This window comes from Camarhynchus parvulus, chromosome 3 (genome assembly GCF_901933205.1).
Source record: "Camarhynchus parvulus chromosome 3, STF_HiC, whole genome shotgun sequence".
In the NCBI taxonomy this organism is placed as follows: Eukaryota; Metazoa; Chordata; class Aves; order Passeriformes; family Thraupidae; genus Camarhynchus; species Camarhynchus parvulus.
Window position 1 is genome coordinate 47,019,227 of NC_044573.1, and position 26,737 is coordinate 47,045,963.

Below are 26,737 nucleotides of genomic sequence, written 5' to 3' on the forward strand. Positions count from 1 at the left end.
CAAAGCAGGAGAAAGATGCAAGTTATTTATTAATTCAGTTATCTGGGTGCCTCAATAAACTATTAGAGAAGAGGCAAAAGAGACAGAAAATTATAAAAAGTATGTTAGGAAAAAAAATCTCCCTCTTCTACAACAACAACTAATTTGATAAACACAGTTATTCCAGTATCAGGGCTCTTAGACAATTGATGCAACTCTCTGCTGTCTTATCTCCACACAGATTTCTTTGAAGGCCAAAGAGACCCAGAACATAGCTCCCCTCCCAAGCACACCAACCTACAGAAAGGGCAAGGGCTGGAAACATGAGGGCCTGAGACCCCCAGCCAAACAGCCTCCTGAAGAAAAGGTTGCCATCTTGTCTGGACAAATGGAAATCATGAGAGAGGCACCATTCCTAGGTTGGGCTACATTCCTTCTAGCATGTCAACAAGAAGCAGCATCTGCAATGAAGTTTCAAAACTGGTATTATGAAACAGGAGATTCTCACTCCTGAAATGATCAAGATAAAGAGCAACATGGAGAGATTTTCTGCACATCACATACAGGAGACTGATGGTACCAAGAAAAAGCACAGTTAGCAATATAACCTGCAATGCTGCTAGAACTACAGTATGTGATCTCAACATTTTAGTTCCCATGCAGCAGTCAAGGTCTGCTCTGAGTTGTAAGAATGTAACAAGAACAGTTCTACGCAAACTTAGTGTGATGCATTGTGCACCTGCTGCTGTAGAATCCCAGCTTTGAGCATGTGAAGGAAGAAAGACAATGGGGAAAAAGGTTGCTCTTATTCATCACAGAATAAAAAAAAGCTCTGGAATCAATCAATTGCAACAAATAATCCTGACCATAAGGAGGTTAGGTTTTCAGCAGAGGGAGAGCCCCACATGTACAGGTTGTCAGCAGACAGACAACCTGTCATGGAATGCCAAGACCCAAGTTTATTCTGGAGTACTGATATGCCAACCTTAAGGGTACAAACAAACATGGAAAATGTAGATGGGCTTTAGAAGATCCCAAAGCAAGTCACTTAACTACAGCAAGTCACTTTCTTATCTACCAGCATTTAGCTACTATTCAAAGATTCAACAACAATAACTATCAGTTTATATGACAGGCCACTGCTTTATGTATTCCCCATAATACAAAACCAACTTTCCCAAAAAGCCACCATACTCACACACAGGTGGTTTTGTACTTGGGCATAGGATGGCTATAGTAACCTATACTTCCATCACAGCTTTCTATATCTTTACTCTGCTACATTTCCTTCCTAGTTTCCAAAAGATAAAGAATAAACTTGTAGTAACTCTCCTGCATGGCCTCCACCCCACCATATCCCTTACTTCCACCTCCCACATTCCTTATCTTGCAAGTCTTACATCAAAACTTACTTTTTTCCCCCCCAAATTCAAACAATCACTTCAATTTTCCAAAAACGAGTATCACCATTTCCCTAGGGGGTAGAGACAAAACAAGCCCTAAAACACAAGACAATTTTATTTAAACAAGTCTGTACTTCAAATTAAAGTACTCTATTCTACATCGACCATTTAAGCTCTTGTTTAAAAACTATGACTGCTGCTGTTTTTTGTGAAAAAACAAAACATTAAAAAAAAATCTCACATACTTAATAAAAATACCACTTCCCTAAAATATTACCATAAAAAATGGAACCAGCTTTACCATCCAAGTATAACAACTGGTTTTAAAATTCAGAAAGGGAAGCCAGAAGATTCTCAAGTTCTGGGATTATAGTCAGAATCAAAAAACCCTGCAAAAAGAACAAGATGCATACTCAAAAGAGCTAATTTACCTATCAGCAACAACTAGCAAAACCAATAAAATGTAGCCACTCACAGCAATATACATTTAACACAACAACAAATCCCAAAACATTTTCTCTAGTCCTTGTAAGGCAGCGTGTCCTGTTTGTACCACTCTTCTCCTTTATACTTGGAACAAGACAAAAATAAAGTTCTGGCCTGCCTTTTCCTCAGTTAATGTATTGCTTCTATTCACGCTCATGAGCTGTCCTTGGCAACTAATGATTTACCTCACCTGTTCCAGACACAAGCTGATTATAATAAATTAATCTGGCTTTCAACACTACTTCTCCTATCCATATGGCCCCTACTACACACTCATCATTCATCTATAGTGTTTTCTGAAAAAAGTGGTGCTGGTGAAGGAAATTCTCACACAGTAAAACAATATTCCCATTTAGTTACAATGGGCACAATTTAGAATTAATATATTCAGTACTGAAGCTTAGCTTAGTCCTAGGACTAATCAGTCACAAGTGTCCCGATCCAACCGAGCCCCTAAATGTGCACCTTTTACAATTATATTTAGGCCAATCACTGAAATAAAGTGTCTGCTACATTCTGCTTCACAGACAAGTGAGAGCACTATTGCTGTAGGAACCAATACACAAGGCATTAATAATCCAGACAATTACTATGATCTCAATCACACTTGGAATTATCTAAGTCCTTGCCAGCTGCTGCATTTCATGTGTTCTCTTTATTGCTCAATTTACCTAATTTAATAATATTTTAGAACTTGTAAGTAATTCAAAGCATAAAACTATGCCTTATCTCCCTTCCACATCTTCACCACATAAGCCTCAATATTTTGCTTGCTGATGTAGAGCATTGCAAGCTTTGGTACTGCATGCTGTGAAACATATAATAAAGCCTCAAAAATGCTCAAACAGATCATTTGAAATGTATCAAGAGGAAAACCAGGAAAGAAAAAAATGGTATGCTCTCTCTCTCACTTAATCATCCTCTCTCTCACTTAATCATATCATTACAAAAAATGAATATAAAAGCTATTTACACAAAAACCATTCTAGGACAAAGAAATCAAAATTCTGATTCAAGAAGAAACAGAAGAAGGCATGGCTGTGATGCAGTTCTGTTATTGTATCCAAAATAATTATCCCAAAGCAAATAATGAACTTTCTCAGTTTTCCTAGACTCCATAAATCTATTTGGTGACACTATGATTTACCACACATCATGCCTTACAGTATCTACAGTATCAGTAAATACAGTAAATTTACAGTATCTTACAGTATCTACACTATCAGTAAATACAGTAAATTTACAGTATCTACAACATAAATCACTATTTGTTTTGCTCAATATTGTTTATCTGCTACTACTGTTTTAGTATGAAAAAAACACACAAGACAAAACATACCAAATTCAACTCTGCACTGACTCCGCTAAAGTTCTGTGACATTGGCAGCAAACCCTGCCCCTTATATTTTGTGAGCAATTAAGCAAAAATCCCAACGCTATACACTGCTTCCATACAGGCACACAGACAGAATACAGCTACATCCCTACAGAACAACCTGACCTAGAAGCAAGCACCAGTCCCTTGGACAGCCTGAGAAAATCAGCACACACTTCTGTATGGTGACAGTAGCACATGGATGTGCTATGAAAGGGCCTGGAAGCCCAGGACAGCCTCAGGCTGCAGGTGCAAGCACTCCAACAGTGCAGGTATGCTGCTCTCAGACAGAGACATGATGCTGCTCTACCATCAGCCAACTGACCCTGATCAGACATTGAAAACAGAGATGAATGTGCAGCTTTCACTGCTGGCAATCTCCAGTGTCCTGAGGGCCATTTGCAGGCACCTAAAAGCTTCCCATGTAACCTACATGGAACTGATAATATAAAAAGAAGATAGAAGTGACTAGACCTTTTGTTGATAAGTTTCATTAAATGATCCCAACGAGTTACACTCCAATCTCATATGCAGCCATTGCAACACGGTTCAAACTCATGTTTTGTATTTGCCACAAGGAAAGCTGCTCATATGAATTTCATTTAAGCATTCATATGAGTCGACAACTCTACATCCTAGCAGACTCAAGGATCTCCTTGATACATACAGACTTAACCCACCTGTACCTTCAGTAATTTCCATATAATCTTTTACTACTTCCAAGATTAATCTTGGAAGTAGTCAGTTCATCCCTGTTTACCCTAGTTTAGTCCAGGTACTTCAAATACTATTTTTGAGCCCAAAGGCTTACTCAGCAGTCTAACTCTACAGAACAATGAAGACTTAGCTAATTATGCTAATTAATTAAGCTAATTAGGCAGCTTCAGCTAATGTATGTAAATGCAGCTGGTTTCAGAATATTTCATTTTAAAAGGCTAACATAATTCAGCATGACTTAAGGCAAACAGACACTTTTATAGCAAGTGTTGGAAAACAGCTGTAGCGGGTTGTTTTGCACAGGAAACTATTGCTGTCATACTCCCACAGAGAGAAATGCTCAGGGGAACTCAACATTACTTAACAAATCGAAAAGACTAAGCTCAGCTCCAGGACAGTGAAAGCATAACTTGTACATCTAGCTAATATATGTGCCCTGCTGTCCAGAAAATTCCCAGCAGAATTTCAGAGTCAACACCCAAGTCTGAACTGTGCTAAAGCTGCTATCATTTGGTTAGCTTTAACCTGAAACAATCTCACCTTGCCTTTGTGCAGGCAGAGGTCATGACTGTAAAGAAACTCATGGTCTGTCTTGCCTTTTTAGACCACAAATACCTTATTCAAGCTTTATAAGCTAAACCATCAAAATAGAATTAGCAGGATATAATACACTTTTTTACATGATATTCTACTCCAAAAGGGATTGAATATGTAAAAGTATTTCAGGGTTAAATATGCATTAACATAGTCTTTGATTTTGCTAACATAAAGATTAGCTACAGATTACTACTGCCCCATGAAGGTCCAAAGGCCTCAAATGTAATTTCTATTGCTAGGCTGAGCTTCAAGTGATAGACGCATCTGAAATCTCACTTACTGAAATGTAAAATGTATTTGTAAAGTATACCTCTTTCTCATTTTGCTGCATAAAAACACTAAGACCCTATTAAAAAATTATTAATATTTGGTGGATAAGCATAAGGCTAGAGAAAATAACTGTCAGAAGAAACAGCCAAATTTAAACTCTGACCTACATTCACTTTGGGTAACTAGTAGGGTCAAAGGCCAACAGCCTGTAAAACTAGAACTAAAGACTATATTTTGGTACAAAAAAAAAGTACTGAGATCTTTGCAATAAAGAATTTAACACAACAATCGACAATTATCATTAAACAAAACTAAGAGCTGCAGTGTGCATACTAGCAGTCTACCCCATTTTTGCTTGCTGTTTATCTTATTTCCTTTTCATTAAGGAAATGCCTCTTTTCCCTACATGGAACTGTAGTGACATTTGACAAAGTAATTAAGAGAAGGATGATCATGATCAGCTGCCTTTGCCCTGTTACCAAACACAGTCAATACACAGTTCATGACTCCAGCAGATGTTCGTGCTTCACAGACTTATTGGAAACTTAAGGTCTTAGTTTTTCTGTCCTTCCTGTATTACATGGAAAAGAGAATCTAAACAGAGAAACCACTGAATTACTAGCAGCAAGTATTAACCCATCCAACACAATCTACTGTACTAATCATCAAAAAATAAACCGCCCAACAGTTTTATTTCCACAAATATAGAGCTATTATGAAACAGGCAAACTTGAATTCTCCTGACAAATGGCAGAAAAGCTTGTTTGAGCAAAGGACTCTGTCAGGGTCCTTGGCTAATCATCCATCATTCAGTACCCCTCCCAGTTAATACTTGGCTGAAATAATCCTGCACACAAAACATGAATCTACAGTGCAGAGGACAGAGGGTTACACAGTATAATGAGGCAGAGTGAAACTCTGATGGTAAACAGGCATTTGTGAATTCTCCCATCACTTATGTCCTCGTTTCTGCCTCTACTCCATCTCCGTTTGCTACCCATCTTTACATGACCATGGACTTGCTCACACCACAGGATTTATCCAAATCAAAGCTAGCACTTCTCAAAGGGCACAAAGAGGAACTTTGTGTGTGTGTCTCTGTGCTCAGACAAGATGAAGGTAGTAGAAATTTAAAATTAACTGCCTAATAAAAAGGTTGGGTTTGGGGCTCTGTTTGTTTAAATTGCTTATAAAATTAGGGTCTTATTCTAATACAGACTACAACTAATGCAGTGAAAGTACAGTAGTTAAAATCTAATCTGGCAAAAGGCATCTCTAGTCAGGCAAGAACGCAATCTCACTGAGCAGCTATGAGTATGAGGTTACAGGATAAATGGCCCCTAGGCAAACTTCTCCTCATCCTGACAATTTCTGGGCTTCAAACACTGGAGTTTTGGCTACACCCTAGACACCCATCTGGGCTTCACAAATATATCAGAGATCAGTTGTAGAAACTGGGGATGGGTACCAGCTAGGGATTCACAGATCCTCCAGTGAAGAAGCTGAGAAGGAGAAATGAACAGATGAGGCTTTACAGGATCAGAGAGATTCTGCAGGGAGCCTGGGCCAAGTCTCATTAGAAATCAAAAGTTCACTCAAAATGGCAGAATATAAATGGAACACTTCAGATGCTTAATTTTAACCAGAAAATATCCAGCAGTCTCTAAACACAAATAGACAATGGTGAATTTTTTTTTTCAGGTTCGATTTTGGTTGGCATCTCTCCTGCTTGATTTTACAAGTACTTAAGTCTCTAAGAAAAGAATAAAGATAAAATCTTGCTATTTTCCATTCCCAATGCACCCTGTCTCACACTATCATAACCACTAAACAAGGTGCCAGGCTGGAGAGAATCTGCCAGAATGTGCAAAACCCAAAGCAACCAGTACTGGATCTCTGTTGCACTTCAAAACCCACTTTCTGATGAAGAATCTTAAAATGGAAAATTTCTAAAGACCATTCTTGAGAACATTTTACATCAGTGGTATTCATACAAGTGTTAATTCAACACAGTGACTGAAACCTTAAGTAGAATTCCATATAAAACACAAGTGAAAATAAAATAGTGCATTTATTCTTGTAACACTATCAGTCAAAAATAATAAAGGCCCTGCATGAGAGCATGTAGAAACAAACCACTGTCATTCAAATTTTCAGAAACCTCTCTAGTTTTGAGGTTTTTATTCAGTATTCCTAAATAACAGGTATATAATCAGTAACTATAGCAGTACATTTTACATCGTGACTTGACTGCTAATGTCCCTGATCACTATCTTATCTTAGTTAATATCCAAGTTTAATAAGAACAGAAAAGTGCTCTCTATGCTAATGCTCAAGAATGTTCTCAAGAAACATGTTATTTTTAAAACAGCTTTAACTGAGAGTTCCCAAAGCCCAACTCAGAATCATAGAATGGTTTAGGTTGCAAAGGATCGTAAAGACCATCTTGTTCCAACCCCACTGACATGGACACCTTTCCAGGTCTCTCCTAAACCAGGTTGCTCAGAGATCTCCACCTAACCTGCCTGAAACACTTCCTGGGATTAGGGATCCACCTCTCTGGGCAATGGTTTGCAGTGCCTCACCACCCTCACAGTAAAGAATTTATTCCTAATATCTCATCTCAACCTACTCCCCTTCAGTTTGAAGCCACTCCCCCTCACCCTGTCACTACATGCCATTGTAAACAGTCTCATCATTCTTCTTGTAGGGTCCATTCAAATAATATTACTTAAGGGTAGTTGTCTGTTCTTGAGTTTTGATGCATGAAGGTACAAAAAAAATATACAGAAAACTGAGAAAATTGACAGAAAGAAGAAATGTGAGCAAAACTCCTCTATATACTTACTCTATTCAAAAGGCATTCGAAAATAATTTGCAAGTAAATTAGATTTTCTTTCTTTTTGTATGATTTTAAGTACTCAGAACTTCAGTATATTACCTACCTTTCCAATACCTCCTATATACCTAGATATGCATTTGGGGTTTAATGGGAAGGGGTGAAGAAAAGTACTTAGTTTACATGCCAAACAGAAAGGAGGCTGGCAGCTAACCTTAAACTCTTAGACCATAATAGAAACCAAGAGGAAAAAACCCACATGCATATGTACATGACTCTGGCTATTGCAGTCCATCTAAGTCATTTTAGCTGAAGTTAATTTCTAGCAACAAAAGGAGATACAAAAGGCTACATGTGTATTCTTTAATATACAAGATTATAACTAATATAAAGTCTTTTTTAAATTTACTGTTATAATCTATTAAAGAATAACTAATTTTACAGCTTTCTAATGTGTAGCTCTTAAGCTCTAAATCACTGACCATAACTAATAAGCAGTGTAATAGCATGAGTATCTGAAGTAAAACCACAGACTGCAATTTCGTTGATTGTAAATCATAATCATTTTAATGCAAAAGCAACAGCAAATCTCTGTAATTACTGGGTGCATTTTGAATCACTTTTATGATTACTGCTCCATACCCATTAAAAATCCAAAACACTGAACTGCACAGGGTATAAAACTAGAATTATGATATACTACAAACTATAATTGAAATCCATAAATTCCCTTACCAGTGTTCAAAATTACTTTGTTGCCAAGAATTGCAGCCCGGCAAAACTGACTTTACAAACATTTACTTTATCTAAGAAAGCAGTAGGGGCAGGGATAGTAGCAGTTGCTTTGAGATATGTAAATAAAAAAATTTAAAATGTCAAGGATCAGATTTGGCACCCCTGCTTCTTTATGTAATACATGTGGCTACCAAACTCACCAACTTAAAAAAAAAACACTGTTCTAAGTGCTAGAAACAAAAACTGAAAAGGTCAGCAGTGGTACACACACAGTTTGGACCTGTAATTAAAACCTTCAAGACACAACTTGTAACACCTGGGATAACTTACCACCTATAGCAGTGTCCAAGAATATTCCACAAAATAGTAAAACACCGTATATCATTTTAAAAAGAGAAAACAAAACAAGACATAACCCAAGAAACAAAAAAGAAAATGCTTACACATTACTTGAGCAATCTACTGCATTTCCTCAGTAATAAAAAGAAAATTGGCTTCTAGAAATGTATGCTTTTTTTAGGAGAGGTGGAAAGGAAATCAGGAAAATTAAACAACTCATAACAATAAAAGACTTTAACGTTTCTAGAGATATGAAAGTGTATCCTAGTTAGACATTACCAAATTAAAAATTCTGAAACAAACCCACATTCAAACTTAAGTGGGGTTAGCAAGAAAGGGATATCAGATTATTTGTGGTTGTGGGCTATTTGAACAAAGAGAGACCAGGAGAGCTTTGCTCGTTTCAGCTATCAGAACAAAGGCATTGAAGAGATACACCTGCTCTTACCGTGCTGTGAGTCAAGGCTATCCCTCAAATGAGGACTGTTGTTGCAATTAATCTCTTCATGCAAGGAGATACACCCATGTTGGAGAAGATGCACACGGCACTGTGTCTGGGTTGTTCTATTGTTACACAATAACCTACTTAAAGAGATCATTCATATTTTTTAAAATATGAAAAGCAAATCCACAATAAATATAGGCTGAAAATTAGAAGACAGCTTCTATTTAAAAAAAAACTGAAAAAGCACTTTAGAGGATCTTGCAGAGCTTCTCTTAGGATGACTGAAAGGAATAAACTGGTCACTAAACCCGAAAAATTCCTCCACACCTACATACTGATGTCACTGTCTGCTTCAACTGGTCACTGAAGTATATTTTAGTGTGCAATAAAAATTGGTTTTTATTCTGGTGAGGGTTTTCCTCAACTAATGACACTGCAAAAAAAACCCAAAACAAACAGTAAGAGACAATTAGCAGATCCTTTCTGCAGAACCTCTACGGATAGAATTTGAAGAGAACAAGGTAAAAACTGCACTTTGCCTTTTCTTTTCCTTTCCTTTCCTCATCCTTTCTTTCCCTTCCCTCCCCACCCACCCCTTCATCCCCCAACTTCAACACAGTAATTTCTACATGATCAGATTATACATTCTATTCTATAACATCCTATTATGAGCCACAGTCATGGTTGAAAAAGTATTCTTTAATCTAAAAGCCCCTTTACACAGATTTATAACTTCCTCTAAGTGATTTCCTAATTTACCCAAAGCCCCAGGCTAGGAGCAACTGCAAAATGTTACCCCTAAAAGCAATATATTGAACTGTTTGTTTTCAGGAATTGTGTGGTGAAAGTGGGTAACATCAGTATTATTTAAGAATGTTTCCTATTTAAAAATAAACTGTTGAAAACACCAAAGTTCACATAAGTAGAGGAATGTGTGGCTCAGCAATTAAGCACAAAAAAAAAATCTCCAGTATGCTGCAGCTTGCCCTCTTCTCATTAAGATCAGCATTTGTGAATCAAAACACATTCAGTCCATTAGGAGGATAATGCAGACAACATTCAAAGACACTGCATGTTCTCCCGCTGCATTAAACAGAAGATCTGCTGATTATACAAGTAGGGACTAAGACATACAGCACTACAGAGATGCAGACCCGGAGATTTTTCTCGTTTATCCCTTCCATTGCTAAGGCTTGAGGAAACACAAGAGTGACATTTTTGGATTTCTTTTCTCTTGTTTGTGCATTTGAACTGTCCAGGGCTTTTCCATGAACTTGATTCCTTTCAGCAGCACATCCCCTTCCCCTGGTTAAATTACTGTGCAATGTTTCATGATACTGTGGACAAATCCTTTGCAGACTCTGCTTTTGCACACACACATTCCCGTAGCACCTACAGGCAAATCCTGCTCAGGCACAAAGTGTTTAAAGTAGACAATGAAGTTACCTCAGTTTCCTCTACCCACCAGAAAACCAGTGGGAGCTGAAACACAGAGGACACACAGGTGGCTCTGTCTGACAGACACTACCATCCATGTAGGGGTTAGTTGGGCAGAGGCACTCACCTACAAGGCTGGATTTATTATCAAGCGTGGGGGGAAACTGAGACTGCATGCAAGAAGATGGGCTGCTGTTACAGCAAGAAAACACGGCACCCTTGCCCACCACTGGTGGTGTAAGTGACCAAGAGCAGTGACTTTTTGGATAAAGGAAGATAACAGAAGGTAGAAACAAATGTGTTTTGTTGGAACAAGATTTTTAAGCTGTACAGAGAATACTTATTAATCCTCCCACATAAAAATGCTTCTGTTTCATTAATCAGAAAGTGACAGGATGTTTAACAGCCAACCTAGACTTGTCTAGAATTGATTATGTCAACTCAACCTAACTTCTTGGTATACCAGACAACAAATTGCCACAAAAAAAAGGAAATAAGTGGATGCCAAAATGAGAACAAAATATAGGTAAAATGTATCTTACAAACAAAAACTTCAAGAGAGATCAAGATAAGTTTTGCAGGGGGCTATCCTCATTACAGCAATAATCACTGGTTTTAGTACTGATTTGGGTAGAGAAGCCTCCTGCACAACTGACCACAAAGCATTGCATACACCAATGATGTAAAATAAACGTCTGGCTCCATTACCCAGGGTCTCAGGGCCTTGTGGATCCAAGGCATGAATCCACAGTATCACAACTATAAAAAGGATAACAGCCATATGGGGGCAAACAAACCAATCTGTCAACTGCAAAGAGTTATGCCCAACACCAGTAAGGCCCCAGTAGGATTCAACATCCAGAGCCCTTAAGTCCAACAAGGAGGGGACTAACTTCAAAGAACAAGAATTGACCTAGCAAGTAAAACCCAAAAGGAGAATTAATTAAACATCTTTATTAGTTAAGCAGACACCTTTAGGTAGAACTCGGTAACATCCTTGAGCAGCTAAAGCTTGTCACCAGAAAAGAAGACAAAATCCTTTATTCGCCACGACCATGGCAGACATGGCAAGAAGTAACAAGTTAAACTGTTGCATGGAAGATTCAGGAAAAAGATGTAACAGCAAAAACAGCTTAGTGTTGTCAAACAATTAATAACCAAGACTAAGATCACCAGTAATGTGACCTTTGAAAAGTTACACAACTGCCTGTCAGTTACCAGTTTCAAAATCCAGCTTACAATTGAAGAAAAAAATACTTACCAGTATGCCACCTCTACTCAAAGGTATTGGACAAGTATTTCAGTCACAAAAACTTATAGGCTAGTGCTACCAATTAGCTGAACAGCAGAAGGACATTTAACTCCTTATGTATATCTGATGCCACATAAACAGAATTATTTTTACAACTCAGGCAACATCTACTTGGTCAAATCTTAAGATACACTGAAAGGGAACACATGGAAAATGGCTGAACAATTTTCACTCCTTTTTCTGGTACTTAGAAATACACATTTCCATGCAGTACTACCACTTATTTGTACAGGGGAAAAAAGAAGCTTATATAAAACTGCAAGAAACATTCTTCAGCTGCAAGCTGTCTAAACAATATCCAGAGCTGTGATTTAAACATGAACCTCTGAAAAAAAATGCTTTTCTTTTCCATTTTGTTCTTGTATTTAAAAGACACTGACAGTATTTGGAAAGCCAGGGTTTAAATATTCTTTATACATAGTTTTGGGGATATAGAAAGAAAACATCCTCAGGGTGTTATTAGCATACCCTTTCAGACCTTTTATTTTTCAGGCTGATGGTCTACATGAGCACAAGCAATGGGCTCACAGGTCTAAAAAATGTGTGTATTTATCAGAAAAGAGAGCAGAAACCATAGATTCTGAAGAAAAAGCAAGGGAGCACACAGGCAGACAGCCAACAACTCCCCTGAACACGACTTTAAATTAAAAAAGAACAGGAAATTAGTAACAATGTCAGTAAAATTTCCACCTTTAGGACTGACCAGACACAAAAGCAAACCAATCTACCCATCTCCAAACAAATCCCACCCCTTCACCAAAGTCAGAGTGATCTCATCCTTGGGGCATACAGCCCCAGAACAGCATGATACAAACCCACAGTGCAAAAACCCGTCTTTCCTCATTCTGGCTTTCTTGCAGTTTCTTTGCTATAGCTCATACTGCCTTTCAAATTTTGTTCCTCCCAGGCGGTTTAAGTCTAGTAAGGCACTAGACTTACTAGACTTAAATAAATAATTAAATAGACTTTAAATAATTAAAATATGGACTTATTCTTCTTAAATAGCTCAAAAATCGTTTTGAGAGAGATCTATAGCATCAGTAGATAATTATAACACAATTAATTAGCAATTTATTCCACTTCTTGACTTCTCAATATTTTTGATGTACTAAAAAATAAAATCTCATTCTTACTGATGACATCTTCTATTCCCTAACTTCTATCTGAAAAATGGAAAAGTATCCAGAATGTCACCAGACTCTTTGACAGGCTACAGCTTAAGAGCCTCTAAACTGGAAAAAGAAAAGGAGTGGGTGGGCATGGGGGGAGGGAAGGGTTGGGTGAGAGTGAGAAAGGAAAAGAAGCAAATAAGCATAAAAAAAGAAATATAGGTTTATTTAACAGCATTTGGCTGACAACATTAAGGGCAGGGGGGAGGGGCACCCACAATCTCAGCAGCTCATTCCAAGGAGAAGGGACTTTACCAGCTCGTGAAAATAGCAGCTAATAAAAATATGTTTTAAAAACCATTTAAATCTAGGCAAGATTTCAACCAGAAACCATAATAGTTACATTTTTTATTTAGTACTTTGAAAGCACAGTTGTAGCTCCTTGGCAAAATCCTCAGTTCATTCCCAACAAAATCGATAGCAAAATTTCCACTAACTCACACGATGGGAGTAATGGCCACAACCTACAAACCTGACAGAATCTAGTGTAAATATGCTTTTAATTTGAAACCCCTATTGTAGAAAAGATAACTGATAACACTTCAACTGCAGAAATTTCCTCTTCTATCTAAGAGCTATTTACCCAGCTTATGCAATTACATATTCCGTAGGTCTCACCTTCAAGCAGCTAACGAGCAGACCACAAGAAAGTACAGCACGACAAAAATTCAATTCTGTAGTCTGTTCAGGTTCTAGTTTTAGGGGTTTTTGTAATGCGTTTAAATATTCATACATGGCCCTAAACCCATGTAACATTGAAGCCATAAATATTTCTCTGTTAGCTTATTATTGCCCATGAGATAAACATAATCACTAGCAGATAATTACTAATCAGACACATATCTGAAAGAGTCTAGACAAAATTAGGTGGTTTTTTTTGGTAAATGAAACACTTAGCAAGACAAACACATACTAAAATAAAGGAAGAGAGATCAAAAAGAGAAGGAGAAAAAAAAAAGAGCAGCAGGAAAAAAAACTAACTACCAAAGAGCATGTAAGTTCTAGGAGGGGCTGTATAAAGTAGCAAGGTGCTAGTGATAACATCCGAGTCATTCTGAAAGTCATTTTTGGGATGCCAACTCTAAACATGTAGAGCAGAATTTAGGTACCATCATTGATTTGAAGGCAAATCAAAGCTAGCACTTAGAAATAACACACACAAACTTTCAATTAGACATCTATGAAATTAAGAGCTATCAAGTACATGAAGCATATATTCATACTGCACAAACTATCAGGAAAAACAACAACAAAAAAGGAAGGAAGATTTTAAAGTTAGAATGGGCTAAGTAAAAGTATCACATTGTTCTTGTCTAGTTGTATGGCAAATTCAAATTAGAGAAAGACACTTTTCCATTGCAAACATGACAAGAGATACAAGGGGAAGAAAAGAAAAATAAGCTCTTGAAATTCCTTTGCTACCTTCACCTTGAATTTAATTTATATTCATTGTAAGTACAAAGCTGCTATTTATTATTGAGAAGATTATACTCATTTCCTTGTCCCTGTAGGAAGAAATATACTCAGCACAAAGGAATTTCTGCCTTATTTTCCAAAATGACATCAATAATATTAACTATTACATCAATTTCAGCCACTGAGAGGTCTATAAATAAAGTTCTATAAAAACCTAGACAAAACTGTGCTTCTTCCAAACCCATCACACACATATAGAGGAAGGATATATAGCAACAGCTTATTTCCTGATAGACACCATAGGAATTGACTTAATGAATCCAGTGGTTGCATAAGCAGTTCTTTTTAATATACGTAAGTTAAGAATATAAATTTTCTTTTAAGTGTGTTTCCAGCTCTATGATGAAACAATTCCTTAGGGAAATACCTCAATCCTTCACAACTTCTCATAGCAGTGAATTAATTGAAGGAAAACCACCCAATTTCCTAAGTGATACAACATTTTATAAAAAGCACAACACCCAAACCAGTACATACTTGCTACACCATCAGCATAAAACAACCTCCACAAGAGATTCAGACCACCTCTTATTATGATAATCCCTGCTTTCAAAGACATGCATAAAACTTACCTATGACAAGAGTCATTGCAGGCAAAACTCCACTGAAAAAATACTCTGACACAACTCAAGGTTATGCAGTTCTACTCATATTTATAGAGTACTGGTAAATGAACACTGAGGCCACCAGCCTGGGAGCATTTAGGAGCAAGCCTGGCTCATCTGATTCCCCTCACAGCCTGATAGCAAATAAGCTCCCTTCCTTTCACCTGGTGGCACATCAAGCCTTTCTATCAAAGAGAAAAAAAAATTCCTGGGGAACTATTGCATCAGGACCCAAAACATTACTGAAAAGAGAATTTTTCAACATTGCTTCAAACTAGGAGTTTTTACACCACAAGCCTGAGGAATATTGAAGAATTTTGCCTTAACCTTTGCTAGGGATACAAATGTTACTTCTTGAAGAGATATAAAATGAGTGACTGGGGGGTTTGTTTGGTTTTGACATTACTGGCAACGACACATACACATGTTATCACTTCTAATCATTGGCTCTATGAAGTATGTCCCTACTGTGTGTAATTTTTAGAGCTGGACAGAAATCAGCTACTGGTATTCTTGTCAAACTTCCTCTTGCTCCATCCTACTCCACAAACTATACAGCATTATTTTTAACACTGTGTAAATACTAAGTGCATGTGAAAATGCTCTCTCTGAAACACCCTCTTGGCAAAATCTTATTTAGAAGTTATCACAGGAAAGTCCAATAATTTTTCTTCATATAAAAACAGCAGGTTAAATCAAAATTACTCTTGTTTTAGTCCCTTTTCCTTATTTGGTGTTTTCTTATCTTTTAAGTGTTAATACCTTAAAAGGAACAAATCTTCTTGGTTAGCAATTTCAATTTCCACCATTAGTTTCTACAAGTTAGTGTTTTAAAATGAGATCCCCTTCTGACATTTGACATGATGTGAGAAACAATACAGACTCAGATGCTAAAATAACCATTTGCCCTTATATTTAGGTTGAAATTTTTATCTTAGGAACTAGCACATAAAGACCTATGGTAGTCGTGATGATTCTTTATTCTGGTACTTTTCATTCCCTAACTGCAGAAAAACCTCTGCTACACTAGTTACTGGATATTTAGGGGGGAACCTTAACTATGAGGTAAACAAGAGGTCAGAGATGCATTTGTATAAAAATTCTTAATGCAGTACAATGCAAGCAGTTATAAGTAGAAAAGGTTTAAATAAAATCTCAACAAAAACATTTTGGCAAACAAAAAACAATGGGACAAGAATTCAGAGATGCTGCAATTAGAAGCAGTTATCATGACCATACTATTTGAACTAGAAAATTATGCAAAAAATAAAAGTCTTTCAAAATTTTTGCATTGAAGGCATTTTGTATTGAGGTTATAACTTATTTTTTTAAGAATACATTGAGTCCTGCTCCAAAAAGACCAGATCAGTCCCATACAGCAGTTCAAAAGCTATTATATATCCTTTTCCCAGATCAATCCCTTCTTTCTACCACAAAACTGGGGCTAGAGGGACTTTGGATGACTGCTGCCTGTGGCAGTTTTAAGACTGAAATTTTTAACATCAAAGTTTAGAGCTTTCATTTTATGAGAACAACCTGGGTTCAGTCACCTGTGTAAGTCTGTGGGAAGGCAGCTGGGGACACTGAGCACAATGGGAAGGGAAGTGATTGCTCTGCTCTCCTGAGTGGGAGAGAAAGTTTCTCTTCTCATTAGAACAAAAGGGAGGAGAGAGAAGGATCCAAATAGCAGCCTAAGACACTGGGCAGCAGGAGAGGGAGATGGAATGAAACTCACTCAGAATGCAGATTAGGAGGAAAAAATATTAGGAAGACCAAAGGCAAAAGATGTATATTCTTGGGTGGGAAAAAGATTGTTTTTAGGGAAGAAGATAGTGTATCTTGAGGCAGACTTTGGGGAGATAATTTAGGAGAAATCAGGGACTAGGTAGCTCTGGGGTACACAGAAGGCTCTGGGAAGAGCGGGGAAATGTGGAGCCCAAAGGCAAAAATACCACTTCCAGTAAACTTCTCTACTCACAAACTAAGTGCACTGATGCAAAAATGGCACACACTCCTACTTTTGTCTGGAGGTTGTTTTGTTATTTCCTCTGTGGAATATACTTACTAAGTTTTTGGTTTATACTGGCTTTTGGCCTTCTTCATAGCATGAATAGCCTAGTTACAGTACTCAGCCACTGAAGTTCTCAATGCCTTTTTCTCCTAATAAAAATATTTCTTTCTGTGCATGTGAAAGCATGGCCAAGTGGCCACTTAAACTAACTCTGGGAAAAAAAAACAGTACAAGCTTTCCTTAGCCCCCGACTGAAAGGCAAGGGTTTTTTTCCCAGACTTTCAGCTCTTTTCTTAACCACGTCTAGTTTACTATGCATTTTTTGAGGCACAGACATCAGAACCAAACTTAATTTCCCCAAAAGACTGATATCACATGCAGTGATAACACCACATGCCTGCATCAGGGCGTGCTTCCTCAAAACCAATGCAATCGTTCTAGGAAAAAACCCAAATGTGTAGAAGGCATGCATTTGTACCTGCCTATAAAGTTTACTTGCCATATATTATTGCTACTTCTCCCTGATTTTGAGTTACTGAGAGGACAGCTGTAAACAACTATGTTCGCTCCAACCAATACACATTAGTGGAGATTTCAGAGAATATTTACCAAACATTTATTCTAGCACAGATCTGTAAGATCTATGTTCCAAAGTCTGCCTCACTACTGTTTGAGCTGTTAATGGTGATAATAAAAGATCTGAAAAGTTCTGATTTTTTTTTTTTCATGCTACTGTCATATTTACCATTCTAAACTCATGTAATCCTGTTCTTGTCCACCACCACAATTAGAGCCTGTAGGGGTACGCTTGTTAGCTGATTTAAATTTGAACACCTCACTCAAAAAGCAGCATCAAATGAAATCCCTGGCAAAACCCCCACTGACTTCACTGGGAATGAGACCAACTGGAAGAACAGGGCTCCCGTGAGAGGCATGAATCAGTGTCATTCCCATCCCGCTGACTTTGTGAGAATGAAGATGAGACACTGTTTGAAGGCCCTTCTACTTGTGTTTCACGTGACACGTCACTTCTTTTTGTTTTGCAAAATCATAAGAAAAGTTTTTTTACTATGTGCAAGTAACAAAGTGAAGAGGCTGGATGAGTCACCGGGGACAGCTTTGGGCTGGCTTGGCTCGCAGACTGCCAGTGTCATGGAAGGTTCACCCGAATCTCCCCTTCCTGCTGCACAGCCATTCCCAAAATAACGTGGCAGTGCTAAACATAGCCATGCTGTGCTCTTTTAATAAAAGACGATTCCTGCAGGGCGCACAAGCCACCACATTTGTCAAGATAAGCACATCAATATGAGATGTCATATTAGCCTAGACAAAGAGATTGAACAGATAGCTTTGTCAAACACCAAGCAGAGGGGCTCATTCAAACTGACAAAGCAAAAAATTCAAACGTTGAACCTACATTCTAGTATTAACACATTCCATCCTCTTCTGCTGTAGAAGAGTCTCAAACCAGTAAGCGAGTTCCTGTAAGTGATATAATAAATTTGTTCCTAATCTACAATAATAGTATTCCTATCAATTCAAACCTCTCTGCTGCACTTATCAAAAACTCCGTAATGGCTGTTAGTATGTTTCAGGTTATGTTTGGATCTATACACTGTAGTGGATAGGGACCCTCCAGAATGACATATGCACACAGGGTACAATTAACATAGAGAATTAACAAGCATAACTAATTGCCATGCAGCCAGGCCACCAGTTATTCCTTGATCACTTTTCTGTTACTTACATGTAAGGAAGTTTACTCTTAACCCTAAGGCAATAGACAAAGACACTGCAGCAGTGGGTCCCAGTGCCTCATCTGTCTAAAATCTGTCATGACTTTAAACAAATTATTCAATTCCATGTCAGAAATCAGGGACACAGCTCCCCATATCATGGAATATGTGAGATTTTAACTAGAAACATGGCTCACAAGATTACTTCTTTAGTGAGAAATTATCTTGGGTTTTTTGTGTATTCCACATGTGTAGTTGTGTGTATGGGCTTAATCATCCTACATATGGCAGAGGCAGAAGATATGGGGGTAGGGTTATCAACATAGATATTTTCCTTAAAACGCATTTACATTTCAGAAAGACAAATCACCAAACTTACTTAAAACAAGACAGGTTATCAGTGTGTGGAAGTGAAACTGGTAGACAGACTTTTGTCACAACACCGGTGGTGTCCCGCTTGAGGTGCAGCATTTACACAAGACCCCGCAGTAGGTGGAAAAAATAAGTTCAGTTCTGCACTGCAGAGCTCTGACTGAAACAAGTCCTTTGCGGGGAGGAAAAACCCCTCAAGGAACTACCAGAGGCTAGGCATTTCTCTTTTGCCAGAAACCTTTAAGTTTAACTTTTCCTTCAAACTCAGAGCCTTGTGGAGGATGTAGGAAGGATTCCCCTTGCAGGGCAGCTGCTCAGTCCCACACAGCTCCTCTGCCAGCCCACACCTCGATCAGAGCTCAGAAATTACTCTTAACACAGTCGTGGAAAGGGGGAAAGAAAGCTGTGGAGTTTACACTATCCTCTCTCAGGACGCCACCTGTAATGTACCCTAATGAGATCTTCCTTCCCTCTTAACTGAAAAATAATGAAATCCATGAAGATTTGCATTCAACATTTCCAGAGGAGATTGAATATGCTTTAAAATATTCAGGAACAATTCAAATGCAAATACAATATAGTACTGTATTGTTCACATTCTGCGACACTTTGCTTTGATGGGCTTATTTGAAGATCTTTTCCAGTTTGTTTTTTGTGAGTTTAATAAACCAGGACTTTGAAACAGCTGCCAAATATATGAGGTGTTACATTTACTTTAAAAGAAAACAGACTTGTGAAGTCAAAGGCAAATTCCATAGTATCGTATATAAAGTACCTTTTCACTTCCTGAACATTGCCTGTAGCTTTGCTAATTTATTGCCATGAAAATATTGTTACTACTTAATGCACTAGTACTTCTGTCAATAGGCAGCTTTCCCCAAGGCATATTTGAGAACGCTCTGCTAATCAGAGTTGATGCAGTTATTCTAAAGCAGCCAGGTCTTTAGAAAAAGGTTCATGTTTAATTCCAGTACAGGTGAGTGTTGCCATTTCTTCAAAGCACAATATTTTTAATTTGCTGAATTCACTTCTGTAGATATCTAAAGTACTCATTACATTACCCCAGTCCCAGCTTGAACCAGTGTATTTCAAAGCAAAATTGCTGGCTTCTTTACCTCTTAAAACTTAACTTTTGTGAAATATTCCTCATTTTGTAGTGGCAAGGATTAAACGAAGACTTAATCAGAACCACAAACCTGTGCTATATTATCAGCACATAACTTAAAAAGAATGTGTTTGGGTGTTTAAGCAGATACTCACTTGGATCTGACATTTAACTTTTCTACATCTGTGTGAACTCTTGAGATTATGATCTCATGCATCTGAATTTTTAGTGTTTGTTTTCCAAGCATGCTGATTATCATGAAGAGCGCAGTGAATGCCGAGGTCACGTACATGTACATATGTCACACTACAGTTTTATTCTCTCTAATAAATATGGAAATCTCCATGACTATAACTTTACTGAGGCTAAGCAAATAATCTTAATTGATGTGGGAGATTTAATGCATGTATGTTTTTAATGTACTTCCAATTCTATGCAGATGAAAAATTGAATAAAGTTCTTCAAGAAAGAGGTCAGGCCATTTATCTCAATTAGAAACAATAATGAAATTACAGTAAACTAATAGAGTACTAAATTTCTCTTGGCGTGTTCCACAACAAGGTACCCTACTTGTCTTTTTATTGACAGAATTGAATGCTCCTCTGCTCTCTCTCCCACAGTGACATTTAGTGACTTTACTCTTTCGCAAACCCAGCATGGACATTATCCATTTTGGAATAAGCCTACCAAAGAAAAAAGTGGTTTTTTGTGAAGTTGATGGCTATACTTCTCATATCCCCTTGGCTCAGATCAGTGCTGTGTTTTCCTACATTCACCTTCACTGTAATGCAGGAGTCTGCTCATTTTGGTTTCCTTCTGCCATCAATTCATGTCCCAAAACTTCTAGGGGCAAAAGACTGTCAAAAGTCTTTCTACATTGTGTATAATTCACTTCCTAATTAATGACAGAATTACAACCATCGAAGATAATTTTTTTGAGCAGCTAGATGTTTCAAGATGACAAGATGTTTCACTTGGCCATGGGCTCTTTTTTGAAGGGCATTAAATCCCATCACCTCCACAAGAAGTTTCTTAGACATGGGAGACTCTTAAGGCTACCAGCCAGCAATAGCAAGCTTGGTGAAAAAACTAAAACATAAAGCTTTGAGTACTATGGAGCATTACCAACATGGAACAAAATCTGACTCCTTTGGAGCTTTCCTTAGTTACAGTTATGTTCCTTGGTTTACCTGAAATACACATAGGATACAATATAAGGAGGTGAGGCCTCATTCACATTCTCCATGGAAATAATCAAGATGGCTTATGATAATTCTCTGCGTCTGAAGTCACCCACACACATGGCTTCAATTCCAAGTCTGCACATCCTTTAAGGGATTTATATTAAGCTCTGCAAAGTAGCTGTTAGCCATTTCTGCCGACTGAAATCAAACTAAGTTAAACTAAATTTTACCATAGCAATAGATTTCTATTCTGCCCACTCTGTTGTTCCACCTTTCATCTGAAACTACAGCAAAAAGGAAAGATGGCAAAAGGATGCTTTTAACATCTTCACAACCACATACAATATTAATTTTTGATCTTTTGACATGTTTACAGCTCAGCCAGCTAGCAAAAAACTCTGAAGAAGCCAGAGGAGCAACACTTCCACTTCTCGGGGATGTTTTAAAATAAAACACCAAATCTTGCTTGAGAACTTCTTAAGTGAGTCCAAGAAGTACTCAGGAAACAAGTGAAATGCATATACATATATATGTGTACACACATATACACATCAGCAGGCTCCTTCTTTCAGAAACTCTAAGTTCTGTGAATAGATATTAAGAAGAAAAGATGGCATTCTCCACGTAAGCCATGGAAGTGGAAGACTAGTGTGCAGCTCAGCACAACCAGAAATGCAAATAGTTATCGAATGGGTCAGTGGTCTAGTGCCTCACTCCAGAACGTCCACATGACAAGGATGAGTGGTAAATGTATACCAAAAAAAAATGACATAAACTTCTAGTTGATTCTTCAATCCTGTGTGCTGCAGAAAATACATTCAATTTCTTTTGACATGCAGAAGTCTGTATATTCTACATATGCTGTATGTTCTATATAAAACTCTAATGCTTAAATTATACACACAATTTTCTAAAGTTTGGCTTTGTTGGCTTTTTTAGGTTTTGCTGGGTTTTTTTTAAGAGACACTGCTATAATATGTCTCTTTCCCAAATGCAAAAATACGGTATTTCATCTTTCTTGCTCTAAACAACATCCAATGAATAGTGTACAGTGACGTGATCTTCTGCTACTTACTTTAAGCCATTTTGGAGATAGATTGCTACAGTGGGTGGCATTCAGAATAATGCATGTTGAGCAACACATATTCAAATCTTGCCAGCTTTATGCTTTCTTACAACATGCTACAATGTGAAGTGATTCACACAGAGAAAAATTTTTTCTGTTACTGTAAAAAATGATGTTATATGCATTTATTATCCAAAATAAATACATTGACACCACAGCCTGGAAAAAAAAAACTAGGAAAGTAAACTTTGTTTCTCTTTGTATTTCAAAATACTACATTTAGATTTTAAAAAATTAAAGCTGAGTGATGCTTTCTGTGTAAGTCAAGCTTGTCCTGACAGTTAATCCACATTATTATCAGACTCATCAAATTAAAATAAAGTGAGCTAAGGAAGAAATCAATGCCAAGGATTTGAACTGCCTTGATGTCATATGCTGCCATCTTATAAATTTTACAATTCCCGTGGAAGAGTGTCATAGAATCATTTAAATTGGAAAAGACCTTTAAGACCGCTAAGTCCATCCTTACCCTGCACTGCCAAGTCTGCCACCAAACCTTGTCCCAAAGCTCCACTTCTATACAACTTTAAAATACCACAGAGAGAAGGCAGATGATCCACTTGGAAAGACTGAACTGGTAACTAAGAACACACACAAAGTTAAATGGAAGCAGTGAAACACAGCTGCAGAGGTGGTAATGTGGTGCAGCTACACTGACAAGCCATAACTTCCATGGAATTTCTTTTATATCAAACATGTAATGGTAATTTCAATCTAATGATGTGTTACTCCAAACCCTGGGGGGAAAAGAATCTCTGCAAAATGACACAGTAACTTTTGGATGATGCTGTACTTAGACTATATGTTCATGAGTGCTAAATTTGACATAATGTCTCTAATCATGTCCTCAGCCAGAAGCTCAGAAAAAGGGAACAAATAAACATCCCAAACCAGACAACTGTGCTGTACTTGAGAAGTGACTATGGGCCTCTGTCACCAAGATGTTAAAAAACTGGAATACTGAAATTTGTAGTTTTATTATCTGCACCTTCACAATGTTATCCAAGTTGCATTTTACCCATTATCATCACAGCCATGTCCAGGAGAGCAGATAACACATTCTCAATTTTAATTCCTCAGATTTCTGTAAACCCAGACTTGCAGCCCTCCCCATCACCTTGCCTCTGCACATTCATAAGCATTTCAGAGAGAAAAAGTACCCACAAGTTGAAGGTCAACATCAACTGCTCAGTCCTTCTGAAAAATGAGACTTGAAATCATTGAAGAAAATATAGGCAACTTGGGTCATCAAACTACTCTGTAACACTTCACCCTGAACTCTTAAATCCACATTCATTATAATACCTTAGTTTCTTTCACAAATAATTTTCTCCTCCACTGTATTATTCATTTCATTCTATTGTTTTACTTATTCTGCATATTACATTTTCAGCAGGAAACCTACCAAAAACTTCAGACAAAACAATTTCAAACTTCCAAAACTGATGAATCTTGCATTATAACCTTTTCAAAAGAAAAGAATTAGGTAAACATTGAGGCTTCATCAGCCTGGAATGGACTCTACTGAGATGTACCCTTTTCTGGTCTTTCAGCAGACTGTGCATCCTGAAGACTGGCTGACCTGTGCTGGAGCCTGATGAATAGTTTTGACATTCACCAGTCACTACCATATTCCAGCAAATAAATCCAGGCAACAGTGGGATTCAGCTGCTGGAGCTCTTCCTCTAGCCAGATGATCTCTTATTTCACTAGCCATTTCACCAACAGAGACTGACGAAAACAAGACCACTAGCAAAAGATGAGAGAAGCCATCCCTCTTGAACACAATGGAAAAGTTTCACAGAAAAGACAAATGCCCAAACAATTAAGACCATCCTGTCAATTTCCACTTTCCCACCTCTAACTAAATCAGAATAAAAGAAACAGTTAATGAAAAAAAAGGGAGGCAAAACCTAAACACAGCACCATGCCATACCACCAGTGCCAAAAAGTGCTAGTGGATCTGACCTTTGTTGGCCCCACTACTCCTCGCACCTTGCTGGTGTTCAATCCTTACCAATGTCCCTCCAAAACGCCACTGGCACAACTGGAGAAACTTAGCACCGCTACATGGCAGAGGCGGGACCAGGCCCTGCTGGACCCCCATCTCCAGCCCAGCGACCCCGTTACTCCCGACAGCCACGGCTCCTGCTGGGGTGGCGGCCGGCGGGGACCCTCTTACCTTGTTGGAGTAGGGCGGCTTACTCAGGTTGATGCCGTCGCGGATGAGCTTGTCCCGGATCATGATCTTCAGCTTCAGCCTGGGGTACGCGACCAGCCCCCCGCCGCCGGCCGCCCCCCGCCGCCCGCCCGGCCGGGCCTGGGGGCCGCCCCCGCCGCGGCTCCTCCGGCCCCCCGTCCGCCGGGGACAGCGGCCGGCGGGGGCGGGCGGCGGCGGCGGCTCCAGGGTGAAGTAGAGCCCCGCCGCCCTCTCGTCCGCCTCCTTCAGCCGCCGCACGGCTTCTTGGATCCGGCGGCGGTGGTGGGGCACGGCCACGCCGATGGCATCCAGGTCCGGGTCGCCGATCTGCTTGCAGACCTCCAGGTCGTCGTAGCCATTATCGACGAAGGACTCCGCGTACTGGGGGAGCTGCAGGGTCTTCAGCCACTCGTAGACTATGTTGGTGCACATGCTGGCTCCAAAATAATAACGATTGCAACTTTCAGCACTGAAGCCAGCCTCCCCCTTTCCACTTTTCGCCAAAGGACATAAAGCCACAAAAACTGCGATGCAAGTAAGAGGTCTCGAAATCAAGGTCAAGAAAACATCCACCAGGAAAAGGAAAAAAAAAAAAATTCCTTAAAGCAGATCAGTAGGGCACCGCAAGCACTGCTGACCGAACCCCTCCTGCTTATTCCTCCTCTTATACCGAGTACAGCCGCTTTCTGCCACCGGCGAAGGGAGGCTCGGACTGGAGAGAAGCAAAATATAAGGGTGCATCCCCTAAAATCCCAGGTCGCTGCTGCACAACATCCACCCACTTTCTCTGGAAGTAATTCGCAGTCGCTGTCTTTTTTTTTTCTTTCTTCCTTTCAGTGTTAGTTTCTGTTTCTGCTTCTGTCTCACCTTCCTGCGCTCTGTGGTATGATGAATCTGTTTACTATAAGTAGCTGCTTTGGTACACGATGGTGTCGGGGGAGAGCCGAGCGCAAGCTCCCGCACCCTCTCCCAGCGTGGGCAGGGGTGCCGGTGTGCAGTGCGCTCCTCTCCCGTGCCTCTCCCAGCAGCGGGCGCACACGGCGGCTTTTGCTTTCCTTTTAAACGGCTCTTTTCGGATTAGGAGCAAAACAGAGGGAAGGGGAAAAAAAAATCCCACTCACTTTTCCGAGTTACTTTCCCAGTTTCCCTTCATCCCCGTAATGCTGGTTAAATGCGCTTCGCTGGCAGCGAGACCAGAAACTGCCTTCCAGCCGCAATTTCTCCGCGCTGATGACGGCGGTGCCCTCCTGCCCCAGCGGGGCACGCAGCCCTACGCTCGGCCCGTACAACTTTCCCCGCGTTCTTTCCCCTATCTCTGCTGGCGCTCCCGCCGCTGTCCGCAGCCGCCCTGGGGAGGAGGCGGCGGCGGCGGGGCCGTGCGGGCGGCCGGCGCTTCGTGCATCCTCCGGCGGCGGCGGCGGATGAGCAGATCTGCGGCAGGTCACCGGCGCTGCCCCCGCCCTCCCCGGATGCCGCCGGAGCTCTCCCTTCCCGGCCACCGGTACCCGGAGCGGTGCTCCCTGCCCGGGTCCTCCCTCTCCTCTACCCCGGAGGCGCCTGATGCGCCGCCCGCAGATCTCCTCCGGCTCCTCCCGGTGCGGCTTCTCCCCGCTCCTCCTCCGCGCCCGCCGCCCCGCTGCCAGCCCCCTGCCCCGGCTCTCCCCCAGGCCTTTCCAACTTTCCCTGCCGGCTGCCCGCGGTCTCTGCCGCTCGCCTGCCCTGCCCGACCCGCCGGGGTGCAGCCGGCCTGGGGGGCAAGGCAGTCCGGCAGGGCAGCGGCTCGGGGCTGCCACGGCTCCGCAGGCTGTCCGCCGGGCTT

The 26,737-nt window shown here is 39.7% G+C and overlaps 1 protein-coding gene across 2 annotated transcripts in view; it reads right to left on the minus strand.

Moving 5' to 3' along the window:
- Positions 1-26,496, minus strand: part of LOC115902443 (SAM and SH3 domain-containing protein 1-like) — a 531,864-nt gene extending 505,368 nt beyond the window's left edge. For both annotated transcript variants that reach the window (XM_030945936.1, XM_030945934.1), the window contains exon 1: positions 24,901-26,496. In XM_030945936.1, coding sequence (XP_030801796.1) covers positions 24,901-25,350 — 450 coding nt within the window. In that variant the 5' untranslated portion in view covers positions 25,351-26,496. The remainder of the gene's footprint in view (positions 1-24,900) is intronic.
- Positions 26,497-26,737: the final 241 nt, after the last annotated feature.